Consider the following 13416-nt stretch of genomic DNA (forward strand, 5'->3'; position numbering starts at 1 on the left):
CTTTCCTAGTTGAGCCTCTACATGAGAACCCAGCCTTAGCCAACACCTTGATTGCAGCCTTGTGTGATCTTAAGTAAATGACTAGCTGGCTGTTCCTGGACTTCTGACCCACAAGTCTGTGAGATAATAAATGTGTGTTGTTTGAAGCTGCTAAGTTTGTGATAATTTTTGTGCAACATAGAAAATCAATACAGACAGTTCTTAAGAAGTTAAATATACATTTAACCATATAATTCAACGATTTCACTTGAAGAAATCTACCCAAGAGAAAAGGAAATATGTGTCAAAATTCTTGTACATTAGTGTTCATAACAGCATTAACAGTCCAAAAATGAAAACAATCCAAATGTCCATCAACAGATAAATGGATAAACAAGTTGTGGAACAATGGAATACAACTCAACAATAAAAGGAATAAATTACTGACACACACAGTGACATGGATGACTGTCAAAATGATCACACTGAGGGAAAGAAGCTGACAAAAGAAGAGTAAATACTACATGATACCATTTAAGCAGATAACTTGTCATTTGGGGATGGTGGGTCAGGTAGGGGCAGGAGGGAGGGATTACAAGGTTATTAACTTTGAGGGTAATGGATATATTCACTGTATTGATTGTCTCATGGTTTCATGGCTGTATACATAGGTCAATTTATCACATAATACACTTGAAATATGATTGGTTTATTGTATATCAATTCTTCAATAAAGCAGTTTTTTAAATGTATTTGCACATGTTTTTTCTCACAAATAATTATATTCAAAGAGAAAGCACAATCTCTATCTAGTCATCATAGAGTAGGCCTTGTTACTTATGCACTCATTCCCAGATACTTTCCAAATATCTGTTAGTTTCTATGAGAAATACAAATATGATTCTTTAGTACTAATGAACATATAATTTAATAGACTGGTTACGGTTTGGAAAGCATAAACAATTATTTTTTTATATTGTTTTCACAAAGAGCCTTACCAGAAGCAAATCCCTCCCAGTGACTACGTGTCAGCTGCTCCATACAGCTTAGGACCTTGCTCCACACATCGTCAAACACATAAGCAAGGACATCCTCTTTCATGCAGTAAAATGGAGCAATAGGTGGGTACCCTAATTTCTGTTTCTCTGTAGCTGCTTCTGATTTCTCTCCATGAAACCCCTCTTCCCTGTTAACAGAAGCAAGAAGGAAAGACTTCATGGTTATTCTTCACTGGGTGTTCACCACTGTCTTTTGGCTGCTTAGGAGTGTGATTTATGCTCCTCCCCGCCACCACCCCCCCTTCCTCCCCGCATATATAGCACAGGTATTAAATAGGCTTGTGAACTAAGGGAGTTTTCAACAGAGGAGACTCTGCATTTCCCTTTTTACATCCATCCCACCCCACCCCCCTACTCTGCCAAAAAAATAGAACAAGAAAAAGAAGACAGAATCATTGTACTTTTTTAAGCTTTAAATAGATGGGCATTTAAAATTGATCAACAAGCAACCTATGACAATTAAGCACACAAAAATACTCTTTTTGTTGTAACTGGGTAACATTTAGATTAATATTAACTTGACACATTTAACAATGCGCATATAACTGTGATTATGCTGCATAATTATTTGAGGCAATGATTCATTAAGGAAGTAGTCCACATAGATTATTAAAATTAGTATACTTTTACTAATCCAAATAAACATTTGGTAATTGGCTGTAAAGGAAAAAGAGGGAAGCCCAACAGCACAGGAAACTACTCTGAGACTCTTCTGGAGACTGTGTATCTATAATCCAGAAACTTCCAGTTAGGCAAGTCTGTCTCTTCTCTGGCAATGAGTGCCAGTAGCCCCAGATTTCTGGGGGAAGAAAATTTGGCTGATGGATGTGCTTATCTATGACAGATGTATTATAAACTAAGACAAAGCAAATTCTGGAACTGGCTTGGGTGGAGAGAAGTACCTTTACAGTGAAAGTTACTCCTGGGGCAACAAAGTGCTCAAGAATGAAATAGGAAACTGTAGGCAGGTAAGCAGGATGCTAAGAGATTTAAGCAGGGCAGCCAGACTCCCTTTGCTTCTCCTTTCCCAAGGAAGAGCTAGCCTGGCATTAAGTGGCAGAGGAGGCTGATTAGCATTAAATGTATTTCAATTTATATTTCTTTTTAGAGGAGATAACATAGTCATATGATAAAAATTCATATTGTATAGAAGGAAATATATGTATGTAGTGAAAAATAAGTCTCCTACATCTCTGTCCCCCAGTCCCCATTCTCAGAAGCAAACACGTAGGTCCAGAGAGATAGTTACATTATACACTGTACTGCACCTCACTCTTCTGTCAGTGTATCTTGTCCATGATCCCTATCAATGTATATAAATCTGCCTCTTTTAAAAAATAACTGCAACAAACAAACAAACAAAAATAACTGCAGAGTATTCCATTGGATATACCATAATATATCTAACGAGACAGTTATTGATCAACTAACCTTTGCTTTTATAATCAATACTGCAATTAATACCCTTCTACAGATATTCCTCAACTTACATATTGGGTTACAGCCCAATGAACTTATGAAAATATCATGTCAAGAATGCATTTAATAGGCCTAACCTATTGAACATTATAGCTTAGCGTAGCCCACCTTAAATGTGCTCATAACACTTACATTAGCCTACAGCTAAGCAAAATTATCTAACGCAAAAACTATTTTATAATAAAGTGTTGAATATCTCATGTAATTTATTGTATACTCTACTGAAAGCGAAAAGCAATGGTTGTATGGTTTTAAGTATATTGGTTGTTTACCCTCATGATTGTGTGGCTGACTGGGAGCCACAGCTTGCTGCCGCTGCCCAGCATCCCGAGAGAGTATCATACTGCATATCGCCAGCCAAGGGAAAAAAAATCAAAATTCAAAGTACAGTTGCTACTGAATATGTATCACTTTTGTACCATCGCAAAATCAAGGAATCATAAGTCAACTCATCTTAAGTTGGGAACAATATGTATGTACTTCTTTGGCTACATGGATATTATATCTGTAGGATAAATTCCTATAAATAGAATTATTGAGTCAAAGGGTATGTGCATTTCAATTTAAAGAGGTGGTATACATAGGATCCAGAAAGTATACTCTCGGGCATTTATCCCAGAGACATAAAAATTTTTGTTCATATAAAAATCTGTGCGTGAATGTTCATAGCAGCTTTATTAATAATAGCCAAAAGCTAGAAATAGCCCAGGTGTCCTTCCACAGGTGCACAAACTGTGGTACATCCATACCATGGAACGTGCTGACAATAAAGAAGAATAAATTTTTGATAAACCTAAGTAAATAAATAAATAAATAAATAGGTGGTATAATTCTCCAGTAGTGAAAGAATATGCCTCTTTTCTCATTCAAGGAATTATTAACCTCCTTTATCTTTTGTTCTTTGATAGTCTGACATGTAAAAGAATACTCATTATAGTTTTAATTTGTATCTCTAATTGTGAATGAATTCCATTTCATATATTTAAAATCCATCTTCTTATAATGTGAACTATTCATGTTCTTTGTTTCATCTTTAATCTTTTCCTTACTGATATACATATTAAGGAAATTAAGCCTCTGTCTATGCATGAACTGCAAATATTTTTGCCAGTTTGTCATTTGTCTTTTGACTCTGAATTTTTTCTATGCAGAAATACTATTTTATGTAGTTTTTTAAAGAATTTCTTAAATGACTTGTAGATTTTGTGCTATGGTTAGAAAGACCTTCCCTATTCCCAAGTTATTTAAAAAAAAATCTTTCATATCTCATTTTCTTCCAAACTTACATGATTTCATTCATCACATCTCAATATCTCAGTGATATCTCTAAAGAGAAGACTGCCTTTCTAAAAATCTTCCATTTTACCTGAAAATTCATTTCGGTTTACTATCAGGAAAGGGGAAGAGATGCCCCAGGGACACCTATGAGCCATGAACATCACATTTTAAATTAGTTAAATCTGCTGTATTTTTTATAAGCTAAAATGAAGGGAAAAGACCTTTGAGGAAAAAGGAAGAGAAAATATGGATAATTTGACTCAGGCCAGATGAAGTGAAAGGGAAGGGGGCAATCTCTGCAAAACCAAAACAGCATACTTATGATTCCCTTGGAACAATGAGCTAGCTCAACGGTGTTATGTTTGGAAATCTGGGTTGTGTTTACCTGACCCTAGGACTGTGTACCTTGAGCATGTAGTAAGCATGGCTCAGTAGGAAATATGGGAAGAAGTACAGAATCATGTGACACTAACTAGACCTAACCACAGCCTCACAGCCTAAAATGAAATTCTCACTTCTAGATGTACTACTGTGACTATCAATTCTGAGCTTTTAAAGGCTTAGAGGAATAATTTAAGAGTTTAATATATCAGAAAAGTAGCATGGAATAGTGAGGAGAGCACTGGATTTAGAATCAGATGAATAAAGTTTTCATGAGTGACTGGTGATACTTTACAAAGAGGAAAATCAGATTATGTGGAGAAAAAAATTCATTTAAAAAATGTTTAATCTCAGGAAGAGGCAAATGACGTGTGTAGGAAGAAAATATACAAGGAAGACTGGTATGTGAAAGCAATAGGAATTTATATCAACTAAGTACATGACACTGGATAACTGAGAACTAATAGAAAAGAAATAAACAGACATCAACTTAATTATAGGTAGTATTGGTAGTATACTTTAGAAAAAATAGATATTAACAACAAAATAGCAGGGGAGTAAAAAGTTTAAAAGACATAATACTCACATATCTGTGTGGTCGAATGCTAGGTATTCCTCTATTATTCCTTCCGAGAAGATTATACAGTCTTCCTCTTCTCTTTCCATAGAACACAAGCTAGGGGATTTGGCAATGGAAGATGCTTTAGGAGCATATGAAGATGAAAAATGTAACTTCTTTCCCCTAATACCAAATCTGGAAGAGGAAAAATATTAATTATGTTCAACATAAACAGTTCTCAAAGGAACTCATTCGCACAAGTTTCAGCTCAAGGTCCCTTGCCCTAGTGACACCTTCCTGGGCTACTCTAAACCTTAATACCTGTTATTTCTCAGAACAGGAATAAATAAATACTAGCTATAGACCCACTCTGCTTAGGTATATTATGCACTATTGAATACTGCTTGCTATCTTTTCAGATGCAACAGCTATGGCTATAAAATATTTTTAAAAATCTAATAATATTTACATTCATAATTAGCTCTTTAAAGTACCTCAGGAGGTTATATGCTTATTTCAATAACTCCATCATTGTTCAAAATGTATACTCCTAAAGGGCAAGTATCTTCCCTTACTTCTATTTAAATTTCTCATCCTACCCAGGTATTCAACGAATATATGATGACGCCTTCACTTCAGCAGGTTTACTTTGGAGAAAGTCAGTCAAATCTGAGCAGTACAATTTTTTAAATGGCTCTCAGTTTAACCAAATATTAAATATAACCAATGTATGCTTTGTGTTATTCTTTATACCTTTTTGTACCTTAAGTATCTTTTAAACAATGAAAAAAGAATAAACCTATGGCACTTTTCAGCAAGGCTAGTGGGAAAATCTTTTTGGAAGACATTTTGGAAATATGTATTAGAAACCTTAAAACAGAAATACACTTTGATTCAGTGGTTTCATTTGTAGGGGATTTCCTTCGAGGATATGACCTATAAGATTTAGCTATAAAAATTATCATCACAGAACTGCTTATAATTGCTAAAATTCAAAACTGGCCCAACTGTTTCAAAATATAGGATAGGGGATTGGTTGTTTAAATAATGGTATATTCATGCAGTGGAATTCTATGAGGTTACTAAATTAATGTTGGGGGACAAAATGGAAGATTCCCATAATAAAATGGTAATTATAAAAAGATTATAAAATATGTACAGTAATTTCAAAAAACTCTATACATATGTGGCAGAGAACACTAGGTGCCCCCAATATCGATTCTCCCTGCCTCTCCTAATACATCATGCCAATTTAATTCAGGAGAGCAATACACGCACCTCAAAGATGACATTTCCCACCACCTTGCAGCCAGATGTGACCAATGAGATATGAGCAGAATTGTTATGTGGGACTCTGGGGAGGCTGTTTAAAGAGAACTGGGTTAGCTTTAAGGGGTGCCCTTTTGCCCTTCTGCCTTTCCTGCTTCCTGCTACCTGGAAAGTGAATGTCATGTTTGGAACTCTATCAGCTGTCTTGGACCACCAAGAAAAAACCCAAAACTCAGGAAAAGTATCCTGGGCTAGCACAATGTAGCAGAAAGATGAAATGAGTCTAGGACCCTGAAAACACCATACTACCACTGTACTATCTTTAGATACCCTTCCTCCAGACTTCTTTTAAAAGAGAAATTTCTCTGTTATGTAAGCCGTTAAATAAGGTGTATTGTTCATAGGAAGTGGTTGGAAGGGTATTAGGCCAGACTGTGAAGTACTTTGTTAACTTTGGCTAATTGATAGCAATGGAATTGAAGTTTTTAAGAAGGGGAATGACAGCATCCTTGCTTTAAAAGATCACTATGGTGGTGATGAAGAGGATAATGTGGTTAGGAGGCTAGTGCAAAAGATGAAACAAGAGCTGGTAAGCTGATGAGAGCCTGGACCATGGCAGGAGGCATGGGGGACAGAGAGACAATAAGAAATGGGAAAACAGTTTGAAGAACAAATATATCAAAACCAGCTGGTATTATCGTTTATAAAAGTCTCTAAACTTGAGACTTTAGGTTTTTTAAGTCTCTGTTCTGAAATTCTAAACAGTGATACCCAAAATCTAGTCAACAGATTTATGGCAATCCATGACAAAATTTTTACGGATCCACATCAAAATGAGCAAAATAAGAACAATGCTCAGTAAGACAAAAAAATGCCCTTTCTTGAAAAGGACTGTCCTTATTTTGAGACATGCTTTTTTGTGTTAATATGTCATTTCTTTTATAAAACAGTGGTGTTAGTATTTTTTTTCAACATGATAACATGACAAAATTAAAAGCTGTCAAATCCATGTCAAACACTGCACTCCCAGCATTCCTTATGTTATTGTGCTACTGTATCGTTCCATTTGTATTACTAACCAATCATTTTTTAGTCAGTGGTAACTAATGGAATTACTTGCTCTGAAAAAAAAATAGGCTTTTCTAACAAAGTATAGGCCTTTTTGTCAGTTAAAAAAATTTTCAGTTAGATGAGAAGGAAAAGTGTTCCCATTTCCCCTAAAGCTGCAGCAAAGAACAGATAGTATTCTACATCATAAAGCTGTCTTTGCAAATGTTGTTTCTAACAAAGGGATCTTTTAAATCATCAGACTTCAGAGATTACCATGTCTGGAAAATAACCTTTAACTTCTAAAATGTTTGTAATTCTCTTACTTACTAAAAAAATAACAGTGGTCTTATCTAATAATGTATTGCCCTGATAGTAATATTTAAGTTCAGATCTGTTTTCTTGTGAGCGGAAAGAAATCATTGCCACTTTATTCTTCTCCCACATGCATGGAGGATAAAATGACTTTGCTGGGTTTCTTATTTAAACAAAGAGTTTAATTTGGAGCCAGCCCTCAGGTGTAGGCCTTAGGAGGCAGAATTCTGCAGCCTTCATGGAGGTGATCACTGCAAGGCCCTCCAGGTTGGCTAGGAGGAACAAGTGGCCAAGAGCTCTCTCCTTCCTGACTAGGATCTGAAAAGTACAATTAACCACTCTCAACTCCATTTCAGACCAACTTATCTTCCAGTGGACCTCTAGCGATGATCAAAATAGAGGAAAGTTACATGAAGTTGTGATCTCATGATGCCAAAAGGAAGAAAATATAACTTAGTACACTAGGAAAGGAAATATGATTGTGGATGGCCCTACCAGTAGAAAAACGGAAAGAGAACATCTCCATGGTTTTGGAGAGCTTCAGAAAGCTCCTTATGTCTGAAAAAGTCTGATTTGTAATTAGCTTGACTGGGCTTTTGCATTTAGGACAGTTGTAAAAAAAAAAAATCAAAGAAAATGAAAGCAAAAGCTATAATTTGTAATGAGTGACATGAGGGAGGTGGGCTTAGGAGAAACCATACCATGTCACTTTAATGATTTTTTAAAAACTGTGGTGAACAATATAAGATTAAATACACCATCATAAGCATTTAAAACCATACAGTTCAACAGTGTTAAGTATGTTCACATTATTGTTCAACAGATCTCTTGAACTTTCTTACATTGCAAAACTGAAACTCTGATATCCATTAAACACTCATTGCCCCTTCCCCTTCCTCCCCTCCCTTTGGCAACTCCGCTTGTACTTTCTGTTTCTATGATTTGACTACTTTAGATACTAAAGATGGCTGGAATCATATTGTATTTGTCCTTTTGTGACGGGCTTATTTCACTTAGCATAATATCTTTGAGGTTCATCCCTATTGTAGCATGTGACAGGATTTCCTTCTGTAATATTCCATCGTATGTATATACCACATTTTCTTTCTTTTTATTGTATTTTATTTATTTATTTTTGGTTGCGTTGGGTCTTTGTTCTGTGCACAGGCTTTCTCTAGTTGTGGCGAGCCAGGGCTACTCTTCATCGCGGTGCATGGGCTTCTCATTGCAGTGGCTTCTCTTGTTGCAGAACACAGGCTCTAGGCGCATGGGCCTCAGTAGTTGTAGCATGTAGGCTCAGTAGTTGTGGCTCGTTGGCTCTAGAGTGCAGGCTCAGTAGTTGTGGCGCACGGACTTAGTTGCTCCACAGCACGTGTCCCCTGCATTGGCAGGCAGATTCTTAACCACTGTGCCACCAGGGAAGCCCCCCTTTGTCCATTTATTAATTGGGTTATTTTTGTTGTTGTTGTTGAATTGTAGAAGTTCCTCATATATTCTAGATACTAGCTCCTTATCAGACATGCAATTTGCAAATATTCTCCCCCATGCCATAAGTTGCCTTTTCACTCTGATGATTGTTTCTGTTGACGCACAGAAAATTTAGAGTTTGATGTAGTCCCATCTGTCTATTTTTGCTTTTTGTTGCCTAAGCTTTTGGTGTTCTATCCAATAAATCATTGCCAAATCCAATATCCTGAAGCTTTTCCCCTGTGTTTTATTCTAGGAGTTTTAATAGTTTTAGGTCTTCCATTTAGGTCTATAAAATCCATTTTGAGTTAATTTCTGTATATGGTATAAGGGTCCCACTTCATTCTTTTGCATTCTTTCCCCAGCACCATTTGTTGAAGAGACTGTCCTTTCGCATTGTGTAGTCTTGGCGCCCTTGCTGAAAATTATTTACTCATATACGCAGAGGTTTATTTCTGAGCTCTCCATTCTTTAATGATTTTTTAAGGGTTATAATTCTGCATATAGTCATATACTTTAGCAACTTATTAGATATTATAGTTAATTTTTGTTGAGGTATGTATTTAAAGTAAGGGTAGGTAAGCCCCTTAAGCTAACTTGAAGCAGATGACTGCATAGTTTCTTTTCAAATGGAAATGTCCTCAGACTCATCTTCTTCATGGTCCTTTTCTGGGCTGTGTTTTCTCCTTATGCTGCCACCATCTTCTATTGTTATAAAGTTCCTGGAATTCCATTTTGACCTAGACACTAATTCGTCTTGATTGATAACATTGTTTTGCTACCATAATATCAATTAATTCATTTTCATGGAGTTTGTTTTCATATAAATATGATTTAGTAAAAAAAAAAATAAGTTGATGCTAACCATGTTCTACGCATTGTACAAGGTGTTAGAGATACAAAAAGGAAGAGACTGTATTTTTGTGTTGTTTATTATACTACTCTCCTCTGGCCCAAGAACTCCTCAAGAATGGAAGCTGGACCGAATACCTTGTTTAGTACATTTGAGATTTGAAAGAAATCCAGTGTGGGAGGATTAATGAATGAGAGAGAGAGTGACAGAAGATAAAGGTAGAGATGTAGGCTGGGGCCAGCTTATGATATAATTTTAGATTTGTATCTTAAATTCACTGGGAAGCTATTGAAGATTTTTAAGTGGGGACAGAAAGGATTAACGCTGAACTTTAAAAGGAGAATCTGAGGTAATGTGGAGGGGCAAGAATGGATATAATTTGAAATGTTATTTTTGTAGAAAGTAGATGATCAACCTCATATTTTATGGAAAACTGATTTGTTAAACTGAAAAATATCAAAATGAATTCTTGACACATTTTTTCACACCACTTATTACAAAAAGTGGCAGAATTGCAGCATCATCACCAACTTACATACCCTCACTACCCAAATTTTGTTCTCAAATACTAGTAGCCTCTCAAAGGAATCAGATTTCCTTGAATTTCAGCTGATACCATGCCTTAAAGGAAGAAACAATTTTTTTCCAGGATGGGCCTGGGGCATCCTATTGTAACCAGAAAACAAGGAAACATTCAAGACAAAAACAAAGGAACTAGCTTGACATGGCCAAGTTGTAACAATTTGAGCATCAATAATAATTATGGTTAATTAAAATATATAAATATTTTGAAACGCAATGAGTTCATTAATGGTACTCAAGATAGAAAGTATCAAGTATGGACAAAGTGGTAGTGATAGGAAAATAAATATGGATTATATTTAATTTGTTATTATTTTCAATAAGTAGTGACGTGCTAATATAGCTGAATAACTTGTTTCATTTAAATATATGTCTGTATATAAAGTATAGATAGGTAATTGTTTCATCTGTATAGTAAAGAAAGGTAATTATTGAAAACTGTAAGTCAAATAATCCAGAAAAGCAGAACGAAAAATAAGAAGCACCAAGCAGCAGTGGTGGTAGCAAGTAAAAAGGAAAGAAAGGTTGCCTGTACTAAGTTGCAGAATGATGATTTAGCCAGATGTTCTAAAAAAGGAGGAGCTAACTGCTCAGATTTGTTCCTTATTTCTTTGGAATCTCTAAATGGAACTGCTATTTATAGTTATAAAATAATAAGGCATATATAAAGTTTATACTAATAGATCAGGTAAATATATCTTAATAGCAGGACATAAGTTATGTAATTTTGGTCAGTGAGAATTAAAGGATACATCATTTCTGTGGGAGACATTAGTTTGTAAAAGTCTGACCTTTATATAAAAGGAGTAAACTTAAAAAGGCTTATTGATGTAATACATGAGGTTTAAATTTAGAAAGAAAGCTCAGCCTAGTGACCAGAAGCTTGAGCTTAAATCACTTTGAAAGAAGTAAACAAATCCCATTCTCTGACCAAAAATCAGTTAGTTGATAACCCAGATCTCATAACCTTAACTGGCCTAAGACAATAATGTTTTACTTTGTGGTCTGATGAAATTACTACAAGCCCCAAAAGGCATCAAAAGAAAGTATTACTACAACTCTTAGAAGGTATCAGTATAAGTAAAATTACAGTCTTAGGAAAAAGTAAAGGAATTTATTTATTTACTTATTTATTTATTTGGCTGTGCTGGGTCTTAGTTGTGGCACATGGGATCTTTAGTTGCGGCATGCGGGCTTCTTAGTTGCAGCATGCGGACTCTTAGTTGCAGCATGCATGCAGGATCTAGTTCCCCAACCAGGGATTGAACCCAGGCCCCCTGTATTGGGAGCACAGAGTCTTATCCACTGGACCACCAGGGAATTCCCAATATTTTTAAAAAGTAAAAATAAAAATAAAGAGTTTGAGGTGTTAAAGAATTAGCCATTTTAGCTAGTGTACTAATTACCCATTTTAAGCTGATAAACTAATACCAGTTTAACTTCTATAAAGAAATTAAGTTTTAATTAGTATTATATGTTTAAGAAAATGACTTTTCAGAATTTTTTTCAAAAAATTTTAAAGTCTGTTTCTTAGATCCCTGAATTTCTTTAAACCAGTCTATCTACACATTTATTCCAAGAGGGAAGTGCCTAGATTTATAGATGGACGTAGATATATATGAATCTGAATAACCCTTAAATCCTAGAGAATGTCTTACTTTTGAACAAAAAACTAAGTAACAGAATTCTAATATGCATAAAGACTATGGTCAATCTTACAGAATTTGCTGTGCTTTACTAAATACCAATAAATAGGAAGAAGTATTTTAATCCCTTAGTATAACTGGTAGAATATAATACTTGCACATTAGAATACATAAGTACTTACATATTAGAATACTTACATAGTAGAATCTCTTTCTTGAGACATTGTTGCCTCATGTGAAGCTGAAACAGCAGAAGGGGATCTAGGATACAGTCCATAACCTTCACTTGGAGTGATTATCTGCCTACCCAGAATCCTTCAAAGTGAAGAACATAAAGAGATAATTAAGCACCTTCACCTGGCATACATACAAAATGTAGGTATTTTTGGAACAAATTTGATGGCTCTACATAGAAGTCTAGTACATACTTAGTCCGTTACTGATTTAGAATGATTCTTGAGAGAAATGTGAATCCAGAGCCTTTTTAAAGGTATATCTCTCTCCTATACAATGGAGATAGAAAGGATAAAGCTTTTCCACCCCACTGAAAAAAATCCAAGGGAACTGGGCAAACATTTGTAATTTTCCCTCCATCCCCTATAGCAATCTTCATTAAATTTGCCAAAGTGGGTGAAAGCCAGGCCAAATTAGTGAAAACTGAATTATATTCTTAAGAACATGAAGCTTTATAAATTTTAAGTATGTGTAGTAAGTGCACTAATGCGGTTTCTAAGGAAAGCTTCCTAATAGCCTATGTTTGCTTTCAAGTATACATGCATAAGAATTTACTTATAGACAACAGTGTAATCAAATACATTTTCTGACCCTCTTGTTCAAAAGCAAGGCTGTTTGGACAGCCATAGTACACAGATCACAGTTACTGGTATAGAAGCTGTTTTTACTTGATTAGGACAATATAGGTAGTTATGAAAACTCTGAGAAACTTCCATCAACATGAGTTTTCTGTCATCTGAGGCTTTATACCACATTGCCTCATTTATATAAATCTATGCCCATAGAGATTTCAGAATACAAGCTTTCTTGGAAATCTGCTCTTCAAATTTTAGTATTAGCCATGAATATACAAGGGCTCCAATACCTGAGGTGAGGAAAGCTACATGTCCACTGTTGGCACTCTTCTTGTAGACTTTTAATATGTACACTCAACTTCTGCTCATACAAGAGCTCGTCAATGGCTGTGAACATTGCGTGGACTTTTTCAGTGGCATTTTGATCAAGTTCCTAAAAGAAATTATCACCCCAAAATATTTAGATGAGCTTCAATCTCTGTTAATAATCATAAAGGTTGAAAGCAATCAGATTCTGTTTTATTTTCAATATTTAGTCCACTTGTGTGAAAGAAAAGTTAAGTTAGTGAGTTTTGGGATCTTACAATATTCAGATGGCCTCCCTATTCCTATTTAAAGAAAATTTGTGGAAATATCTACGTTTTTAAAGTAACATTTTCTTCATCAAAAATATCCAGAAAAGTATAAAGAAAGA

The 13416-nt window shown here is 35.2% G+C and overlaps 1 protein-coding gene across 2 annotated transcripts in view; it reads right to left on the reverse strand.

Annotated features, from left to right (window-relative positions):
* FAM149B1 (family with sequence similarity 149 member B1) overlaps positions 1-13416 on the reverse strand; it is a 57136-nt gene that overhangs the window by 20188 nt on the left and 23532 nt on the right. For both annotated transcript variants that reach the window (XM_082854032.1, XM_082854033.1), the window contains exons 4-7: positions 13013-13155; positions 12112-12228; positions 4762-4929; positions 978-1165 (exon numbers count right to left, since the gene is read on the reverse strand). In XM_082854032.1, the coding sequence (XP_082710158.1) occupies positions 978-1165; positions 4762-4929; positions 12112-12228; positions 13013-13155 (616 nt within the window). The remainder of the gene's footprint in view (positions 1-977; positions 1166-4761; positions 4930-12111; positions 12229-13012; positions 13156-13416) is intronic.

Source organism: Leucopleurus acutus, assembly GCF_964270905.1.
Source record: "Leucopleurus acutus genome assembly, chromosome: 14".
NCBI lineage: Eukaryota > Metazoa > Chordata > Mammalia > Artiodactyla > Delphinidae > Leucopleurus > Leucopleurus acutus.